The 20,715-nt window shown below is 40.3% G+C and overlaps 4 protein-coding genes across 5 annotated transcripts; 1 reads left to right on the top strand and 3 right to left on the bottom strand.

Moving 5' to 3' along the window:
- Positions 1-47: 47 nt before the first annotated feature.
- On the bottom strand, positions 48-8,432 carry LOC128429958 (phosphatidylcholine:ceramide cholinephosphotransferase 2). 2 transcript variants are annotated; one of them, XM_053415861.1, is made up of 9 exons: positions 8,326-8,432; positions 7,701-7,964; positions 7,597-7,626; positions 3,660-4,543; positions 3,458-3,575; positions 3,305-3,362; positions 2,814-2,909; positions 2,529-2,695; positions 48-2,146 (listed from the first exon to the last, which is right to left on the bottom strand). In XM_053415861.1, exons 4-9 carry the CDS (start codon positions 4,196-4,198, stop codon positions 1,973-1,975), a joined length of 1,152 nt encoding a protein of 383 aa, XP_053271836.1. In that variant the 5' UTR covers positions 4,199-4,543; positions 7,597-7,626; positions 7,701-7,964; positions 8,326-8,432; the 3' UTR covers positions 48-1,972. The 2 variants fall into 2 exon arrangements, with proteins under 2 accessions (XP_053271836.1, XP_053271835.1); XM_053415860.1 differs by lacking the exons at positions 7,597-7,626; positions 8,326-8,432 and having other exon boundaries at positions 7,701-7,893.
- Positions 8,433-8,976: 544 nt separating this feature from the next.
- LOC128429963 (aminoacyl tRNA synthase complex-interacting multifunctional protein 1) lies at positions 8,977-12,803 on the top strand. The gene is made up of 7 exons (XM_053415867.1): positions 8,977-9,230; positions 10,682-10,776; positions 11,009-11,122; positions 11,486-11,650; positions 11,735-11,934; positions 12,325-12,496; positions 12,585-12,803. Exons 1-7 carry the CDS (start codon positions 9,199-9,201, stop codon positions 12,749-12,751), a joined length of 945 nt encoding a protein of 314 aa, XP_053271842.1. The 5' UTR covers positions 8,977-9,198; the 3' UTR covers positions 12,752-12,803.
- Positions 12,804-13,004: 201 nt separating this feature from the next.
- On the bottom strand, positions 13,005-14,783 carry LOC128429970 (GTPase IMAP family member GIMD1). The gene is made up of 4 exons (XM_053415878.1): positions 14,694-14,783; positions 14,027-14,189; positions 13,425-13,687; positions 13,005-13,280 (listed from the first exon to the last, which is right to left on the bottom strand). Exons 2-4 carry the CDS (start codon positions 14,187-14,189, stop codon positions 13,005-13,007), a joined length of 702 nt encoding a protein of 233 aa, XP_053271853.1. The 5' UTR covers positions 14,694-14,783.
- A 1,298-nt stretch (positions 14,784-16,081) lies between these two features.
- Positions 16,082-18,940, bottom strand: LOC128429968 (dickkopf-related protein 2). Its single transcript, XM_053415875.1, has 5 exons — positions 18,763-18,940; positions 18,363-18,523; positions 17,934-18,090; positions 17,608-17,742; positions 16,082-17,486 (listed from the first exon to the last, which is right to left on the bottom strand). Exons 2-5 carry the CDS (start codon positions 18,513-18,515, stop codon positions 17,089-17,091), a joined length of 843 nt encoding a protein of 280 aa, XP_053271850.1. The 5' UTR covers positions 18,516-18,523; positions 18,763-18,940; the 3' UTR covers positions 16,082-17,088.
- Between the last annotated feature and the right edge of the window lie 1,775 nt (positions 18,941-20,715).

The following is a 20,715-nucleotide window of genomic DNA, read 5'->3' on the forward strand; positions in this document are numbered from 1 at the left end:
AAAAATTTACTTTTTTACAGAACAACATCAACCATCAGAACCATCTGTTGATTGAAAATATGTTTTATTATGAAACATCTGGATTGTGACACGGTGCAGTTTGACAGATACGCATGTTTCTGTGTCAAACATCGTTTTTTATAAAATTAACAACAACAACATTCATAAATCCAACTTAAATTAAGCAGTTTTAGAAGAATGTAACATTTTTACAGATGGTATTTTATAGTACAAAATTACATTAAAAATACTTTACACAAAATATAACTTAAAAAAAGGATAATCAAGTACAGAAAAGCAACAAGCGTCAACTTACGCTCATGAATTTTCACTCTAATGAGTGGCACTGGGAATGTAAAGTCGCTAGCTTTGTTAGCAGAATCTCGGGCTAGCATGTGAACCCAGACAGAAAAAAAGAATCCGTTTTCAAAGTGGCACGTTTGGTTTTTCGCGAACGCCAAAACTTAAATTTCTTACTTTAGTGAAAATCACAGTTTAGCACAACGAGCTAGTTTTGGGCGAACACACTCAACTCCATGACAAAGGCTTTCACTCACACAATTAAGATAACCCAACTTAAATTAGCAAAAGGAAAGCTAAGTGGCTATCATAACAAATCCTCACAAATTTAACATTGTGGCAAACTAACATTAATTCAGTTATATGTGTGTTCACTCTGACAGGGGCCGAAAAAGAATGTTAGCTTTGGGAAGGTTAAAAGCTAGCAATGTAGCTTTTAGCCCTGAATCTCTGACTAGCTTACAAACCAATCACTCGTCAATTACTTAACATTTCTTACATGTGTCTTAGCGTGTGTTAACAGAAGCTACATGTGTATTTCTTATTTTTAAAGTTATATCAAAACTGTGTAAAGACCTAGCATGTGGCTAACTCCTTCACTGTCCATGAAACAATCTTAGATAATGAAGGAAAGCCAAATTAAGTTAACAAGCTAGCAGCTTAGCATTGGTCAGGAATCAGAGATTTGCTTCATTTTGTCATAAACACCAACTTCACGACTGACCCAAACGATAATTGATAAATACTGTAACGAAATTCTTCTTTGTGGACAGACGCTGAAGATGCTACGTTGTTCAGGTTAAAGAGCTAACATGTAGCAAACTGAAATTAATTCAGTTATATGTGCATTCACTGTGAAACTAATGAAGACCCGACTTCTAACTACTCAACCACTAGTTAGCAACTTAGCTTTGGTCCTGAAACTCTGGTTAGCTTAGTTGGTGCAAAAATAATTGTTTAGCCTTATTAGCTAGTGTGTGGCTAAGCAACCCAATTTGACATCGGACTACATTGTAGTTAGCTATGGGAAAGTAAAACAGCTAGCGGTTTGGTTTTGGTCCAGAATATCAGACAAATATTTATTGATTCTTTATAAATGGAAGGAAGAAGAGATCTGACGATTCAAGCTGTGCTCATTGTGATGGTGATAATGTAAACGTAACGGCACCTTTTCTGTGACTCCTCCTCTTCCTCCTGTTGGCACCTCCTCCTCCTCCTCAGTCATCAAGAGAGAAGTTTCTAATAAATAAACTGATGTCAAAGCTCTTCGTCCGTCTTGTTGTACAGGAGTCAAGAAGGATTCAAACTGTCTCCATCAGAAGACACGAAGGATTCAAACTGTCTCCATCAGAAGTCACGAAGGATTCAAACTGTCTCCATCAGAAGACACGAAGGATTCAAACTGTCTCCATCAGAAGTCACCAAGGATTCAAACTGTCTCCATCAGAAGTCACAAAGGATTCAAACTGTCTCCATCAGAAGTCACAAAGGATTCAAACTGTCTCCATCAGAAATCACGAAGGATTCAAACTGTCTCCATCAGAAATCACGAAGGATTCAAACTGTCTCCATCAGAAGTCACCAAGGATTCAAACTGTCTCCATCAGAAATCACGAAGGATTCAAACTGTCTCCATCAGAAGTCAAGAAGGATTCAAACTGTCTCCATCAGGTCACTCCCCCCGCCCCCCCTCCACTATGCTGTAACTCTGTCGGCAGAACGACGGCAGCGCCACCGGGCACGAGAACACGATGGGAACTGTCGTCTTGACGTTCCTCTCCAGGAAGTTGAATATCGGGTTCCACCACGTCCGGGACAGGTAGTTGTTTGGAACCCCACGAAGCGCCTGAGCAGAAACAAATAGAAAATCAATGATGAGTGACGAAATCAATCAATTAGATCTAAATTAGTTCGATAATTATTACAATAATTGTACCACTTGAGTTTTAGATGTTTTTATTATTATTGATGTCCACTGCTACTTAATGTACTTTTTATTGTGGAATAAATACTACTATATTACTATAAACTTATACAATAAATATCACATAAATACTAAATTAAACTTGCTAATAGTTTCTCCCGTTAGTGGTAAATGTGGTCTATACCAGAGGAGACCTGGGGGGGCGCTGTTGTAAACATAGACCTCAGTCACAAGCAAGTTTAGTCCAACCAGCAGGGGGCAATATAAGGGTCAATGCAGAGTGTGTGAGTGTGTGTCCACCTACATGTGTGTTAGCCATGGTGTGGTACCACCAGAACACCCTGGTGGTGGCGAAGTATGCGATCACCACGTCGATGCTGTAATGCTCGTGACCAATCAGGATGCAGATCACTCCGCTGGCACTGAGCAACCAGCAGATGCCGTGATACCACCACATCCACCGATGGGAGTCTGAGGAGAGAGCACATGCACAACACGTTCATAGAACTTCAATGTAATCACACGTGTTTCTTTAATGACAAATAATAATAAAAAATGTGTGTGTGTTGGTGTGTGCGTGTGTGCTCACACTCTTTGATGAAGAGGTAGGACAGAGTCAGCATGACGGTGTGGCCGCTGTACAGGAAGTCTCCACACATCAGGTGAGAGCCCGTCATCGACAAACCTGAACACAACAAACACAGAGACGACAATGAGGAGTTAACGTTTGACACTTCGTCACTGAACTGAAGCACGACTGAACGCTGGATATTACCCACAATCCTCAGCTTTTCTGAACCAGAAGAGCTCACCAAAGTTACATAGAACAGACGTTCAGGGTGAGGAAACATTCTGCATGTTCACAGTCAATCAAACTCATTTTAATATAACTGAGGATCTAACGTCAAAAACTACATAGTGTTGATTTATGTTTCCTGAATATTTAACACAATGTTAAATCTTTGTTTGGAGCAGACATTTACTCTTCACTTTGCAATAAAACTGTATTTTGCCTGATTTATTATCATTATTAGATATTACATTGTTTCTTCATGGTCAATATGGTTAAGTGTTGGTTACCTCCTCCTGAGATCAGCCTCAAGATCCTCCAGATTTTCCCTGTGGAGTCGTTGTAAAGCTGCAAACAGAAAAACACAAGAATGATCATGAACAGAGAATACATGACAGCTTGTGTGTCTGTGTGATTGTGTGTGTGTGTCTGTGTGTGTGTACCTTTGGAGCGCACACCATGTGTTTTCCAGGTACGGGCAGGGTGGTGATGTACATGGTGACACAGCGATACATGTAGAGAGTCCCGATGAGGAAGAAACAACGACGACCAATGATAGCTCTGCAGAGAGATAGATTGTCTTCATATACAGTCACTGATCACAATCACATAAAGTCACTTTCATCTTTATATAAAAACACCTACTTGTGTTCGAGGAAGAGCCACTGCACCATCCATAGCCCGACGAGGATCAACCCGTTGACCTCTGTGACGGTGAACGCCCACGGCACTCGGTCCACGTAGTCGAAGAACTTGTCGGGCAGCGGCGGGCTCACAGACTTGTCCGGCACCCTCTCGTGGACGATGGTGATGACCACGGTGGTGAAGAAGAGGTTGAACAGGGCGTAGAGGAACGCCACGGCCGTCTTCCACCACTCCTTCGGAAGGCGGTCGGCCGGCTCCTCTATCACCGAGATCTTGACGTAATCGCAATGTTGCTTTAGTCCGTTGCTCAGAGTGTGGATCAGCTGGCTCTGCTGGATTCGGCTGCTCAGGTTGCTGCAGCCCTGTTTGTTTTTGCGGCCCTGTGTTTCAGTAGTGGTCGTCGGTGAGGGGGCGTGGGGGGTCAGGTTGCCGTTTGAGACCTTTGCAGGAGGAGGAGTCGTCGGGGGATTTGTTGTCTCCACATTAACTTCCACATGAGGGCGATCATCGTCGCTGTCCTGGATTGGCTCTGATGCCATTGATTTACTAACAAGGTTTGTTTTTCTCTTAGTAAACGATCACTTGATCAATAAGAAAGAGTTTTGCTGTTCGTCAGCCAGACAAGTGTTGCACACAGGTCAGCTGATCAACTATAATCACTGTTGTCCCTGGAGGTTTTCTGGAGATATGAGTTCCACAAATATTCCTTTATCATGAGGTATTACCAATAATCGGCGATCAATAGCCGGTATCTGTGTTCCAGCAGCAGTGATGGCGTCCTGAGGTCTGGTCAGGCAGCGATCACATCGTCCAACGTACAGATCAATCACAGATCAGGCAGGTGATTGGTCGATCCCTTCTGCTCAAGATGATTCAGGACGAACCTAAAATCAAATCATAACAGTTTGATCTTTAGTTTTCTGCTAATTTTTAACTTTTATACTCACATGTACTGAGATTTCAAGCGTTTGTCTGTTGAACTTTATTAGGATGATTAACGTGTTTCCTGTAATATTCCTCCTCCTCTTGAACTGGATATTGATAGAGTCTCTGAGGGGCTGCATGTATAATAGTTGTTTGTATACGTTTCATAATAGTTTTCCTTTGTTGTTAAATCAAAAGATTTTTCAATAACTTTCTGAACTACACACCAGCTGTGAAATAAATCTATTCAACACTCCTACGCTCATACATCCGATACAAACACACACACACACTTGACATTTAGTAACCTGAAGGAGGCACTCCCTTTAGTTCACACACACACCTACAAACACACACACCCTAATCCCGACACACACGTGAATTCTGAGCAGAAAACAAGTCAGACAGCACCGACACGACCGAACTCGAGGACGTTAACAACTTGCACTTGTGCCATTTTATAAACTTGGTTCCATTTTCTAAAAGTTCTAATTCTACTAATGAAGTTCCGAGCTGTGACCTGAATCTACTGAACCCCACATACACAGGACATTTGATTTTTATCGTCATTGAACAGAAGTGAAATATTCAGTTTTGTGAATGAAACACTGAGACTGAGGCCGACCGAGTTAAACTGTGGGTCACGTCTCTCTCTCCTGTTAGATACCTTCTCTCTGACAACATCTCACACACCAGTGAAAATGTGTCAAGTCTTTGTTTCTGTTCATCGGGCCAACAGCCTGAGAGCTGAAACCCTGCAGGCTGAAAACCCCACTCTCTTCTTCAATTACATCATTTCACACAAACAGGTTTATAAACAAATGTTGTTAACATCTGAAAAAGTCAATGTGTGTCTGCAGCAACCATCAGTCTATTGATCTAAAGTCAGGGAGTAACTAGGGCTGAGCACTTGTGATCTCAGGACCTTAAGCGGCTGCGGGGGAGAGCAAACAGGGACCGGGCGAAACCACTCCCTGTTGTGTGCGTTATGTGAATTGCGGGAAAGGATAAACTCGTCACTTCCTGACTTCCTGGTTCAAGCCAAGTGTAGACCACACGGTGAAACTTTAATGTAAATCGGAATTAAGTTGTAAATCAAAGTTTACCTGCTTTTGGGAGAAGATGGAGCCATCACTATCACTATATCCAGACTCAAAGATCTGCTCAGGTCAAACACATTTGTTTCTGCACAGATCGTATAAATCGTTCCCCTTTGTAACAGTCTAAGACTGAATATTCTTCAAAGGAATCTCTGACCACCGACACTGTGACATTAAAGAAAACCGACAACTAGCAATACATTGCTTAATGAACCCTTTGTCGAGTTATTTTATATAAAGCCTGTGTGGAGTAAAAAAGTAAGTCACAAACAAGTGTTATTCCTTCAGCTTAACCCCTTGACACAAAACAAAGGTGAAATGTGACCCGACTCAGTTCGTATATTCTATATCTTTGAAGTGATTGAATTTCATCATTCAGTATTTCAGGTATTGCCCAACTAACTTGTTTTTGATAATCACAAATCCTTATTAAATGTATTCCTTTGCTACTTTCTGAATAAAACTATTTTTTGTATCACCACCCTTCTAATTCACAACATGCGTCAAAATGTGTAATTTCATGCAGGTCACAATTGTCATAAAGAGGCTGCATGAAGAACAGGATGAGGAAACCACCAGTGCTCAGGCCCTAATTCAGTTTATATAATCAATACATATTAATTTATGAGCCAAACGTTTAAAGTTCCTGGTTCAAGCATCTCACTTGTGAATATATTCTGTGATAGTTAAGAGAAAAACATGTAAAAAAACTAAGAAAACTAATTGTGACACAATTTATAAAGTAATAATTTCACTAACTGTAAATACTCTGTGCTTTGATTGACTTTAAAAGTTTAATATAAAAACCTAATTTCTGTAGTTTACCTTCGTTTACAGAGCCTAGTTCTTCTTTCAGCAGCTGTTTGTTGACTTTTTAAAACCTCCAAGAGTTAAATATTAATTTACAGGTCATGTCCCTGCAGCTCTGCACAGTGCTGTGTGTGGGTCTTGTGTCACATCCTGTTTACAGGCCCGCGGAACGATCCCAAATCGAGTCAGGACCACGGGAATTCAATTTCCACATATTAGCGGTGATTCATCAACACAAGACAGAGAATTACACGGAATGACAGGTCGGCCTGAGGCTGAATCTACACAACTTCTACTAAGCAAACACATAACTGACTTCAAGTAATTGTGAGGAATCAGTTCAGAACTAAATTAAATTAAAATCTGAAACACATTCCACCGTTCACATGTGACAAGCAGAGATAATAATGTCCAACTATCACCTGGAAATGGAAAGTTACCAGTGTAACTATGATCTTTCACCCATAGCGTCCAGTTGGTTTACACACACTTTGTTTTCGCGGCCAACAGCGATGTTGTGTTGTACATTAACTTTAACACATGTCAAATATTAACTTTATAAAAGGAAATTCACATGCTGAATGGTGATAACTGAGTTTTGGGAATTCAAGACAATCGCTAATGAGTCGATTGACTCTTATCTTTTATTTTCACCGATAAATAGCGTAAATTTATCTTGGAGTAAATTGATTGTTAAAATAAGAGCAGCTGATGCAGTAGAAATATTACATGAATAAAGATATGATTTGAACTTTAAATTCTCAAAAACAGTCAAAGTAACTGTCATCCTAGATAAACTGTCGTCCTGTCATATTAAATGTTTGGAAATTGTTGTTTGAAATTGAATTGAATTCTTTATACAATTAACACGTGAATTCAAATGTATTTGCTGTTGATTAATCGACCAACTAAAAGTAAAAACACAGATCTGAGCAGCCACAGAAGAAGAACCTCCTCCTCACATTAGAGGTGCTCGATTCTGTTTTCACAAACAATCCAGTAATCGACGCATCAATTCAACAGCTGTCGTTTCAACACAGTTCGTGAGGATTTTACGTTTTAACGCTAAATCACACGTCTGGAATTCGATGACGCGAACACACCTGTCTGAGGCGAGTGACCCGTTTCCGCTCCTGGAAGAAAAACAGTGAGAACCGAATAAACGTTCCGGTTTCCTCACGTCGAGTCGAATTAAAAACAAACTCACCGTTTCAGCCTCTTATTCTCACTTTCTCCTTCTCTACACTTCTTCTTCCTCTTCTCTTCACTTCGGCTTTACTTCTTCCGCTTCACTTCTTCTTCTCCGCCTCCTACTCCCTCCTCATTAGGCGCGCCCCCGGTTTCTCCCCGTAGATGCGCGTGCACGAGTATCGGTAGGAAGGAGACCCCGCCCGCCCTCGACAGCTTCCGGCGACCTCCCCGGCCCCGCCCCCCTCGGTCTCACCTGGGTGCACTCGGGTCAAATTTAAACCTGGACCAGACGAAAAGAATGAAAAGTTAGAATTGACTTGATCATTTAAAAATAAATGCAAATCGCAAAATCAAATCAAATCTTTTACTTAGTGTGAAAAAGATATCTCTGTTTCCCTGGGGCTGAAGACGTGTGCATGCATTAACATTTAAATTAAAAGTAACAACAACAACAAAACTAACATTTATTAAATTACTTTAAAAGATAAAGTCATAAATAGTGAGATAGTCAAAACTGTATCTGTCAAGATCTACATTATAAGCTCAACATTACGATATTATACATTCATAATAAACACAACTAGTTATTTCTTTTAGTGATACTATATATATAATAAGCATATCTAAAAGTGTAAACTAACCTTGTCCCCCAGAGGAGTAAACCACAGAGGTCATGAAGCAGATCTGAGTTTTCTGTCTTTTCTGATGTGTAAAGTTTCTGACTTCGTCCTGGAATCAACAGAGTTATGACAGTAAAACAAAAGTGAAAGTTTAAAGTTTGGTTTGAGGCTGTGACAGCAACGTTTTGTTCCACTAGAGGGCGCTGATTATCTACTGAACACCTCTGGGATAGTTTATATGTATAAACTGTGTCACTGAGTTATTCAGTATAATGAATATTAAAACACATTCTCTCTCTTCCCACTCTCAGATGGTTTCTGCGTCACAGGAGGAACAATTTAAGAAATTTTAAATAAAACTAGTTTCCAGGTTCATCTTTAAATGTCCAGTTGCTTTCTTTTTAAAAACATTAAACATGTGTCAGATTCGAAAGTGTTGTTTCCTGCAGAAGGTTCGAGGGATGTTAAGTGTTCATAATGTCCATTTTATTTACTTGTTTGACTAATAAAAATACATAATTGTTTATATATATTTTTTAATATCTATTTATTACATTCACCTTAACTCATTTAAAGTAAAGAAGAGCTGCAATGTAAATATTAACAAGTTAGAATATATTATATTATATACAAATTTCTTATTCTACTAAATATGCACTATAAATAAAAGAGACTTGATGGATATCAAGACTTCTTCTGAAAACAAATCTGTGAGTTCCTTATGGTGATTTAGTTTCTATTCAGAACTGAATAATAGAGTCTTATTCTGGGATGTCAGAGTTTGACCTTTGACATGGAGCTGGGGATGGAAGCCGACAGCTGACGGAGAGTTGGTGTCGGCTGACGACGCGGAGCTTTCTGTCTGCGACCGTCCGACCGACAACATCCTCCAACATGGACAACACCAGCAACATGTTTAACCCCAGGTACGACTTCTCAATCTCTGTTTTTATTCTTGTATCGTCTTTATTTTATCACAAAGCCATTTCTCACTGATGTAAATAAATATAAAAAGAGGATCCAGATTCCTGCAAAGGATAAATTCCTCAGTGAATCCTGTTCAGAGCACGTGAGTCGTCTAAGATGTTTGTGATTCTCACTGTCATTCATCAAAAGACGTCATTCCAGTGATTTTCTCTTTAAATGTAAACCTCCACAGCTGCAGATAGTTTTACTCTTTGTGCCGAAATTATTCATTTTTTATTACCTTGTCGCAGATTGTTTTAAAGTGAGTAAAGTAACTTTGTTTCATTATGTTCATGGAAAAACAAAGGCACTGGTATTTTTGTTCACTTAACTTTATATAGACAACTAAAGCTGAATCTGTATCAAACAATCTTTTCTTTAGTTTGCTTCTTTATAAACTCCAAAGTATGATCTGGCAAAATGTGTCTTTATTTTTTCATTTAGTTTCAATAATAAACATAACTGTTTCATGTGTGTGAATGTGGTCCAGGTATCACACAGGTTGTGGGGACCTGAATCTGTTTACACACAAACATAATGGAGGCACGGAGTAAAGACATGTTGGAAAGTTAAACGCAATGTGTGTGTGGTTGTGTGTGTTTGTGTGTGAGTTATTTATAGCAGGAGGCCTGACTGCAGCTGCTGTATCTCTCTGCATTTCAGCTGTTGATTTAGCAGCTGCTTGTGTGTGTGTGTGTGTGTGTGTGTGTGTGTGTGTGTGTGTGTGTGTGTGTGTGTGTGTGTGTGTGTACGGGACAAGGTCAAATATCACATTTAAAGTAAAGATCAGGAGAAAAGTGTTGGTTATTAACATATCAACGTGGTCATTTTATCTGTTTATATATGTTCACATTTGTCTTTGATCCGTGTCCATCGAGGAGGATTGGCTTTATGACCTTTACTGCAGCCAGCCACCAGGGGGCGATCAAGATGATTTGTCCTGAGTCTGTGCTTTGTAGAGACACAAGTGTCAGTTGTTTGACTGAAATAGAATGGAAATGTTAACCAGACGTAGCTGCCGTGAGCGTCTGTAACTTCTGTTTATCATTATGCAAATGTGTGTGAAGTCCTTAGAAATTGTTACTGTGCAGATAACATCGGCCGAAGCGTCTTTCTAGACTTTAATGTCTCATTTTGGTTTCAGTCACATCTTCAGTCTTTCTCTTATGTGGTTGGTGTATAAATATCTCAACTTTAGTCTCGTTACAGATGTTTCTAACATACAGCTGATATAATTCTACTGATGTTTTTGCAGCAGTCAGTCAGGAATCCAGGACGTACAACAAAACAAAAATACTCAAGAGTGCTGGATTCAAAACCTTCAGTTATCTGCAGCCTCTTCCCTCAGTGTAATCGCGTGTCTCTATGTTTCCCACTGTTTCACTCTCACCTCTGTTTGTCCGACTCTCAGCCTGGCTGCAGCGCTCATGAAGCTGGATCCAGAGGATGGTGAGCAGATCATGGAGTATTTACAAACTCAAGCTCTGCTGACCAGAGAGAAAGCACGTAAGAACAAAATACACCAACTCATTTTCATGCAAAACCAAGTCAACGGCCAGAGAAACAAACCAGAAACACTGAGAGTCAGAAAATATCTAAGAACCATTGTGGTTTTAATTAGCTGGTCCACATATCTCTGTTTATTTCTTTAATCTGAGGCTTTTATGTTTGTAACTGAATGAAAACCTGTGAGAAAAACCAAAGCAACGTACTGAGGACGGTGATGTTTGTGTTTCAGTTCTGCAGGCGTCAGTCAGAGAGCAGAAGAAGCTGCTGGTGGAAAACGGAAAACTGAAGAAAGACATCGAGCAGCTCAGAGTTCAGCTGCAGGAGAAACAACGGAGACGCATCGGTAAAGCTACGGAAAACTGATCTGGAAAAATACAGAAGTTTTTAAACATGATATTAACGAAAGGTCATAACTTTCAAAAATACTATTACACCCAAATGTTTGCAGTTACACAAATGTCTGTACTTTCATCAACATTTCTTTAATGTATACAATGTCCTCACAATGATAGGACAGACACAGAAACACAGTGAGATGATTTTCTATCCCTCGGAGCCGAAACTGATTATTTAAAGATCAAATGTTGTCTTTAGATTTAATAAGAACTTTATCAGGTCAAAATCTTTTGGAATTTTATCCAGAAGATGGAAAAAATACATTAAAGTAATCTCTCTCTCTCTCTCTCTCTCTCTCGCTCTCTCTCAGCCAAGACTCTGTTCTCCCCAGCCCCGCCTACTCCAAATCAAGGCCCAGCCCCCCCAACACCTGTCAATCCAGCGGTCACTCCCACAGGAGCATCAGTCCCCCCCTCCTCTTCCTCACATGAGCAGAGAGCGAGGCAGGGGAGGAGGAGGAGAGGGGAGAGGAAAGGTGAGAGGAAGAGGAAGAAGAAGAAGGGAGGAAAGAAATGAAAGAGAAGAATAAAGATGGATTCTCTCCCTCTCTCACACACAGCTCCTGCCGCCTGTGACGCTCTCTCTCTGAGGGTGGAGCCTCGTGTTGACGTGTCACGACTCGACCTGAGGGTGGGGCGGATCCTGAGCGTCCGCAGTCACCCATTGGTCGAGACCATGTCCATCCAGGAAGTGGACGTGGGAGAAAACGCCCCCCGGAGGGTCGTCAGCAAACTGGGAGAGAAAACACAACTGGAGGAGGTGATGCACAACTTATCCTTTAATTATTATTATTAAAAATATCACACAAATATAAGTACAACATCAAAATCTCTACATTCAACATATTTTACTCATATTCTGACTTAATTATTGAAATATTGTTAAATCTCAAAATGATCATTCAACATATTACAACTTTGAGATCGTAAGACGTAACTAATACAACTCCATTTCTGTAATAATAAAATTACTTCATAAGTGAGTAGAGAATCTAAAATATACAAAAAGTAATCACTACCTGCATGTGTCATTCAGCATAATATGAATTGAGGTAAACAATTAATATCCTCAGATTTTCACTATATAAATATCTCGTCAGTCATTGCTTCCAGATAGCATTGTTTTATAAAAGTCCATGTCTCTCTGCAGCTCCAGGACGGACTCGCTGTGTTGCTCTGTAACGTGAAGGCCTGTAAGCTGAGGGGCGTGGTCTCCCAGGCACGCCTCCTCTGTTGCTCCACCTCTGACGACTGCATAGAACTACTGGCCCCGCCCACAGGCTCTGTACCTGGTGACAGAGTCACCTTCCTCAACTTCCCCGGTAAGCATGGTCACTAGGTGGCTCTGTAGACGATGACGCTCTCTCCATGTTGACCCTCAGGAGGTCTGATCCTGTTCTCTGTGTTCAGGTGACTCGGACAGAGAGCTGCAGTCCAAACAGAGGGTTTGGGAGCTTCTTCAGCCCGACCTGCGGGTGGACAACAGGGGCGTGGCCAACTATAAAGGCTGTGGGTTCGAGGTGAAGGGCAAAGGGCTGTGCCGGGCCCCCTCCCTCACCAACTGCACCATCAAATAGACACAATGACGGCCCCAACAGATATTAATCCCTATAGGACAATGCTGTTTACATCGCTACTGCTGATTGATTAAAACACTTGAAACCACAATCGTCTGTTTCATTGTTTCATCACACTCACAGGACAGTGGAGAACAAGTCATGATGACATATGTCAACTTGGAAGTCCTCGAACAAAGGTGCTCCTCATAACGACAGTGCATGTGAGTGGTCCATGTGATGTTAGGGTGGACAGGGATCAGAATACGGAGCCTCAGAGTGTGAACTCTGTCCTGACCTTCACAGCTCTGTGATGGTTTCTGGCTGAGAGGCGGAGCACTCCATCTCTCAGCGGTTCTCCTCTGATCAAGGGCCAATCGCAGCTGTTGTCCAGGAACAAGACTCCACCCGCTGCCTCATTGGACAGAGCTCTCAGCCAATCAGAGGTCTGCGATAGGTAGACGGAGGGGTGAAGTCCCGCCTTCTCCAGGTAATCAGCATGTGTGATAATGAGTAAGGCGTGACGACGCCACTCTGGTCCAAAGAGACGCTGAACACACACAACACACACACACACACACACACACACACACACACACACACACACACACACACACACACACACACACAGTTATATAAAACACATAAAATCTGTTTATACAGAACATTATGTATAGAGTGGTTGTTCATGTACCTCCCCATGTTTATCCACATGTGTGTCTTCATGTGACCGGTCAGCTCTCACAACGACCACAAGTACGTGCACGCCCTCAGGACAGAGCTCGTGCACACTCTGCGGGTGGGGCGGCAGAGGTGACGTGTCAATCACTCTCAACGTGAGGTCTGACTCCGCCCCCTGTCGTCTGAAATAACGCGGGAAGTTTCTGCTGAGAACCTGGAACTCTGTGGTCATGGAAACACCAGAGATGTAGGTGCCTGTCTGAAACTCGTGTCCACCTGCAAAATATAAATATGAGTATCGGAAAAGAATCTTACAATTCAAACATGTATGAATTTAGATTCCGTTTCCTGTTTGTTAAAACTTCTAAACTTTAATTAACATTGAACATTTTGAAGCTCAAGAAAAGACAAACATAAATAAATAGTTGAACGTAATGAAAATAAAAATAGGATTTGTCTATTCATAATCATAATATAATATAGTGAATAATTATTTAACAGGTGGTAATATAAACGACTGTAGTTTGCAAGCTAATAGCGAACAGGCTAATAAGTGGAGAGCATCACTGGTTGATATGAAAAGTTAAATTTTAAAGGACAGAATCTAGAACTGACCAATCAGAGCGTTCCCCACAGAGCTCCTCCCACTCTGCATGTCACCAAGCAACAGCACATTCAATGTCAGCACTTTCCGCTCGTTGTCGTGACGATGATTCCACCCGCTGAGCATGGTAACAAGGCTGTTGCCACAGCGACTTCGATCGGCGATGAAATCCATCTACAGATTCAACGAGAAAATGTATATAAAAAAAAAAAAAAATTATCCAAATTGAGTTTTGGAGTTTAACGTCAAGAGTTATCAACTTCAAATCCTGAATCCATCTGTTTCATATTATTATTTTTGATTTGTTGAATCACTGAAATTTTCCACATGGAATAAATACGTTTGAAAATCTATTCTGAGACGATAGGACACAACAACATTCCTCATAATAAATCAATTTATTGTTTCAAAAACATTAAAACTGAGCCCAGATTGTTCCTTTATGCAGATGTTGGCTCTTTAGTTGTTGTTTAACATTATGGCAACAAACTGAAACATGACATCATAACTTTCTCCAGTGAGGAGCTTCAGAGTTTAACACAAACCGAGCTAATGTGATTTTACAGGTGGATCGTTGTAATAACTTATATCAGCTATGATTCACCTGCTGTAAAGAGTTCAAGAGTCAACTTTTAATACAACATAAAAACTGTAAAATGACCAGAACGCGAGTCTTACCTGGTTTAATGGAGCAGAGGAGCAAAGCAAAGACACATTTCCTGGACTTGATGATACGGGAGGTTGTGTGTGTGTGTGTGTGTGTGTGTGTGTGTGCAGGGTTGGTCATTGGTTAAATAATAACCCATCTGTTCACCGCTCTGCAGTTTTATTGGGTTGTAAAGGTGATCAACATCTCTGCTGTTTGAATTTAAAGACACACATTAAAAGGGATGTGTTGTTTAGTGTTGTGTAGTGTGTTGTATCGTCGCCTTTTTATGTTTTTACCTATCAAATAAAGTCTGAATCATCTAAATCCAAGATAAATATGAATCTCGTATATCTCAAATGTTTTTATTAAGATGATGTTAACATAAAAGTTATTTTAATATGCATTATAATACTACTGAGTATCTCAGATAACTATGAAACTTGTGATGTGTGACCTAAATTACTGATTAATGATTATTTATGGAATTAATGATTCTCATAACCATGATATTTGATAAAAGGAACATTATCATGATTCATTCAGGTTTAAGACAGTCAAAAACATATAATACTGTCAGAGATAAAGTCATCTGAAGCAGTTTTTAATACTTTTATCATTATCAACAAACCACACACACAAACACATGTTTGTCGTGCTACACATGTGAACTCAACCCAATTCTCTGTTTCAACTCAAAATCCTGGAAGAACTAAAAACACTTGTTTGAAGTATAGCGCTGATTGTCCTCACGGTGCCCTCTCAATGCAATCCTAAATGTCCTCATGATCTATCACTGCTCTGAGAAGGCATTAATATTCCACCAATGTGTAAATGTCTCACACTGAGAAAATGCCCTCACAACAGAGAAATGTCCTTATAAATCACTGGTGTCCTCTTAATTTAATATTCACACAGTTTATACTTCCAAAATATCTGATCTCCATCACTGTCCTTTTGTTATTTCTGGTCTCCTGACGTCAGAACAATCGACAACAATCTGTGACCTCAAGGAAAGAAAGACACACAGATGATGAAGTTACGATAACTAGGTAAGAGTGTGTGTGTGTGTGTGTTTGTGTGTGTGTGTGTGTGTGTAATGAACACGCATTCACAGGGAAGTTGGGGAACACAGTTTCCTGAATGACGTAAGCATGGAAAAAAACATTGTACATGTTATCTTTATATCAACCAAATCCCAACTAAGGACAGTGATGCCCAACAGCTATCAACCACAAAGTGGAAACACACACAAACACACACACACACACACACACACACACGCACACACACACTTGTGTCTTATAGTCAGCGAGTCTCCAGAATTCATCGCTATTTTTTCCCTTTGTAGTATTTCTACTTCTGACTATATATTTTAGCTATAATGAGTAAAATAAAAGAATGAAAAAAGATCCAGACATTTTGGGAACAGCAAATTATTTTAATCATAAACAGATTGATTCACAGAAGATTGAAACGTTAACCAAACAAATCATCTCACCAACATTAATCAGAAATATAACCACTAATAGAAAAATAACTCTCTCATTAACAACAGTGCAAATCAAACAGGACAAACCTCCGGCCTTTAACGAGGATTCAATGTTTTATCGCTACGCAGGTGAATAAGGATTCAAAGAGTTTCTATTGACGTCCAGACTATTGACATCCCTCATATTAGCATCTCTGTGATCTCCACCGTTTCCAGAGTCAGATGCAAATTGTTTCAGACTTCACAGGCGTTGGAATGTGTATTTGTGGTTCAGGTGTTTCAACGTGAGTTTCAGTGGAGAATATACAAAGTCATTTCATTCAACCACCGGGTTACTGAAGTTAAAAAACTTTATTTACACATATCAAAGTAGTATTTGATATATCATCGGATAAATCAAGTATTTTTATAATATATCTGCAACATATCTTTTTTTTTTTTAAACAGAATATGGTGACAAGAGGTTTAATAGAGCTGCTACATAGATAAGTTAATGTTAGCATAAAATACATCTTTACTTTTTCATTTCCCCTTATGTTCTGAAATGTGGTTTTCCAAAATAAAAGCACCTGATTGAGATCTTTGGATCCTGGAAGCCTCACAACAGGCTGCGGTTTTCCTGTTGGTGTAAATGGAGTCAAACCGGACTTTAAAGTGGTTTCTGATCGTCTAGACACCGGGAGGAAACCAGATCTGAACCACAAAGGGTTTCACATGCGGCTGAGTGTGAATGCAGACTGACAGGAAGCGAATTAGCATCGAGGTCGTGGGGCAGTTTTGGGGGTTGTTGTATTCACAGGTGTAAAAAAAGGTTTTCATTGGTCGCCTCTCACACCACCTGACTCTGTCTCTGGACTCTGTCACCGGCAAAGAGACGCAGCTCTTCCCTGCCTCCATCATCCCGTCTTTCTTTCTCTACGTCCGTCCATCCCTCCTCAGTCCTTCTGACAAACATGAAGTCTGGTTTTTGCCACGGCTGAGAGCGACGACGACTTTGTTGACGACAAAGTGGTCGAAGGCGACAAGGACGAGTGGCGGGAAGGGGCCGATGCAAACTTGGACTTCGCCGCCGCCGCCAGGAGCGATGATGATGAGGGAGACAATAGCGACGATGAAGGCTTGGTGCCGGGCTCTCGCAGCGTCCGGCAGCCCAGCCCCTCAGCACACGGGCATCGCTGGAACAGCTCCAGGCCGTGGTTCCGCTTCCGTCGGTGTCTCGTGCAAACTTGTCCCTCTCGCAACACCGGCTTGCAGATGCGGGTCCAGAAGTGTCGGGCGCAGCACAAACTGTCCGAGCAGTCGGTCGAGCGCAGACAAGGATCCCCGACCTGACCTGCACACACGAGCACGGTCAATATTTAGTTTCACAGCAGAGTTTCAGATTCAAATCAACCAAAGAGACTATGTAGACTAACAGGTAAAAACATTTCTTAGTTATTTAGACCAATGTTTACCTTTACCGCTCGTCCCTTTCATGTCCACTCTTCCTCTCTTCTTCCATCCTTTCTTTTTGGACAGCAGACTCAAACCTCCGTCAGAGCCGGGGATCGTCTGAGTTATAAAACTGTCGACGTCAGGGACACAGATATCTGAAGGTGGAGAGAGGAAACTCTTTAAACCACAACTACAGAATAGATATATGGAAACAAGAACCAGGAAGTTGTAAAAACAAGATGGAAACTTTTTACTGCCACAAAGACATAAAACAAGATTGAAATAAGTTTCAATTATTAGATTTTAAAATATTTTTCTCTGATTTAAATTTAAAGACCAATCTTACTGTTGCTGCAGCGGTTGCCGGGGCAACACATTCCATCCCTATGGCAGCGCTTCTTCCTCCTGTGACAGGTCTGGCACCGTGAGTGGGCGGGGCCTTTGCTGGGGGCGTGGCAGTAGCTGCCCTCGCTGCACTCCAGGTCGCTCATGCACTGGTAGAGCTGCAGAAAGAGAGAGAGAGAGAAATAGATTTAAAACAACTGACAAAAACATTTCAGTCGGTAAAGTTTGAAACGTTTGAGTTACTTAATATTTGTAATCAACTACTTTACAGAGGTATTGTACTTTTTACTCCATTACACCTAAACTCACATGTTGACTTTGAGACATTTAAACAAGTGAACTTTTAAATCAAATATTTAACACAAAAATACACACACCAGTCTGAAAAATAATATAAACTCATGAGTCACATGACGTCACATGCACTCACCGTCAGGTCCAGACTCGGCTCCCACGTGCTCCGGTTCACCGGCAGCGCGTGCCCTTCCCTCAGGATCACCGTCCTGATGGAGTTGAGCCGGACACGCGCATCCCCGCCTCGAGACCACGCCGACAGCACGAGCACGAGCATCACCACCATCATGACTGAAACTAAACACGAGACAGAAACTTTGATTCTGGAAGTATTTTTACGAACTGATACAGAATCACATCAATAAATGAATCGATATATTATATAATATCTATCAGATCATAATATATAAAACCACAGACTGAGAGAGTCCTCTTCTTCTTCTGAGTTGATGTTTTACAAGAATTTTAAGATGATATAACATGAATTATAAATGTGAGTATTTAACAATCTTTAGAGAAAAGAGCCGAAATCTCACCTGTTTTTCTCTGGAACAAGTTAAAGGTTCCGAATCGAATCCAGATCGGTTCCTGATGATGAAGAAATAAATCCAGAGTTTTTCTCTCTCCTGTTTCAAAAGCCTGTGAAATGGACCGAAGGAGAATCTTGATCCTTTCTTTCAAATGAAAAGCTAAGAAGTGAAGGAGTCAGCTGAAGGTCCAGGTCCAGGTGAGATGCTCCTGGCTCTTCATCCTCTTTATAAACAGCTTCACAGGCCCCGCCCCCTCCACATCGATACCACCCCCCCCCCCCTCCTGCAGCCATCGATACAGGTAGAAACACCAGAACATGTTATGTTAAATAAAACACTATATTTTGAATAGAGATATGAATGAAAAATGTATAGAGCTACCTGAAGTTATGATTAGTTTAATGTTATGATCAGTAACAGATATCTCAGCTTAATTTTCAGACAACGGAAGCAGGTGGATGTTTGTTTTCCATCTTCATCACTGATCACCTTTATGTTTAATTAGAAAAAACTTTTCCATACATTTAAATCACAATATGGAGAAAACATCTGACCACGTATACAAAAAATACAGACTTTTCATTTGTGTTTTCAGTGTATAAACAAATAAAACTACCTGAGGTTATAAGATAAACTTGCTGTGTTACACCAGCAAAAAGGGAAATAAATAAATAAAAATAGAAATATATACAATGTAAACAAAATATAAAGAGTGTCAAATTATTTCACATGTGAAAAATGATAATATTACTGTGTAAAACGCACACAAATGTACTGAGTTGAGACCTTGTTTTTCTTCTCAATCCTAACCCTAACCCTAACCCTCGTAAATATTCTCAAATATCTGTCTGATGATTTCACGTTTTTATCATTATTCTCCTTCTTTTAAATTCTATGTAATCCCTTTGAGTTGATAGCCAAGCGCTATACAAGTAAAATGTATAATTATATTATTATTATTAATAATGTTAAATGTATAAGTACAGTAGTTGTGTACTTTGTTACCCCACAGAACAGGTGATGAAGCCTGTGTTTCTTCAGGTGTTGTGTACTCGTGTATATTCACACTTCAGACAATCACTCCATTCACAGATCAGTTTACGTTTTTGTTCTCACCTGGAGCGCCCCCCCCACACACACACACACACACCTTTGTGGGCTCCAGCTGCACGACAGAGGTTTGCATTTGACCTTCAATGGATCCACAGCATCTCTCTCATACACACACACACACACACACACACACACACACACACACACACACACACACTTTTTGCATATTGTTCTATCTTGATGACAATTAAACTCACAACCTTTGTCAGCTACATTTGACATTTACACACTCATGAAACAACAACACCTGTGCCGATAGGATCTGACCCACAATCATCAATGACGGGTGACACACACATAAACGCTTGTGTGCACACACACTCACACACACAGGCCTTTAGATTAATTGTATTATGTCATCGGTATCACATTTGCTCCTCTTATTCATACTAATTTCCTTGAATGTGTGTGTGTGTGTGTGTGTGTGTGTGTGTGTGTGTGTGTGTTTGTCTGTGTGTGTGTGTGATTTCAGTTTATCCAGAGTGAAACCTAATATTCACCATTTGTGCATCAGTGGAAGAAAGAAGAATGAAAAATCCCTTTATTTCATTCCTGTGGAGGAGAGAACATCATGTACTTTCTTTCTCTATGTGGAAACAACAATGAAGATAAAGAAAAAGAAAGAAAAACAACATTATAATAATATTAAATAAAACATCAAAATCTGTTAATAAATAATAGTTATTATTGGACCTTAACTGCACCTGTTTTTGATTTTGTCTTGCTACATTTTAGAGATTCTCTTGAAAACAAGATGGTGAATAATTATCTTTATTAAACTCTGTAATAAATAATAAGACTGAAGAGAGCAAAGAGTTAATAACAAACCAAAAGGAAAAGAAATAT

This window comes from Pleuronectes platessa, chromosome 23 (genome assembly GCF_947347685.1).
Source record: "Pleuronectes platessa chromosome 23, fPlePla1.1, whole genome shotgun sequence".
In the NCBI taxonomy this organism is placed as follows: Eukaryota; Metazoa; Chordata; class Actinopteri; order Pleuronectiformes; family Pleuronectidae; genus Pleuronectes; species Pleuronectes platessa.

Bases quoted from the DNA above. Each gene is read 5' to 3' on its own strand.
- LOC128429968 (XM_053415875.1), bottom strand. From the start codon at position 18,515: ATGATGGTGGTGATGCTCGTGCTCGTGCTGTCGGCGTGGTCTCGAGGC. The intron at 18,091-18,362 runs GTGAGTGCATGT...CTCTTTCTGCAG, and splicing joins AGCCGAGTCTGGACCTGACG to CTCTACCAGTGCATGAGCGA. The intron at 17,743-17,933 runs GTAAGATTGGTC...CTCCACCTTCAG, and splicing joins CGGCAACCGCTGCAGCAACA to ATATCTGTGTCCCTGACGTC.
- LOC128429963 (XM_053415867.1), top strand. From the start codon at position 9,199: ATGGACAACACCAGCAACATGTTTAACCCCAG. The intron at 10,777-11,008 runs GTAAGAACAAAA...TTTGTGTTTCAG, and splicing joins GCTGACCAGAGAGAAAGCAC to TTCTGCAGGCGTCAGTCAGA. The intron at 11,935-12,324 runs GTGATGCACAAC...GTCTCTCTGCAG, and splicing joins AGAAAACACAACTGGAGGAG to CTCCAGGACGGACTCGCTGT.
- LOC128429970 (XM_053415878.1), bottom strand. From the start codon at position 14,189: ATGGATTTCATCGCCGATCGAAGTCGCTGTGGCAACAGCCTTGTTACC. The intron at 13,688-14,026 runs GTCAGTTCTAGA...TATATTTTGCAG, and splicing joins TGTGGGGAACGCTCTGATTG to GTGGACACGAGTTTCAGACA. The intron at 13,281-13,424 runs GTACATGAACAA...GTGTGTGTTCAG, and splicing joins ATGTGGATAAACATGGGGAG to CGTCTCTTTGGACCAGAGTG.
- LOC128429958 (XM_053415861.1), bottom strand. From the start codon at position 4,198: ATGGCATCAGAGCCAATCCAGGACAGCGACGATGATCGCCCTCATGTG. The intron at 3,576-3,659 runs GTAGGTGTTTTT...ATCTCTCTGCAG, and splicing joins TGGCTCTTCCTCGAACACAA to AGCTATCATTGGTCGTCGTT. The intron at 2,910-3,304 runs GTAACCAACACT...TGTTGTGTTCAG, and splicing joins GAGGCTGATCTCAGGAGGAG to GTTTGTCGATGACGGGCTCT.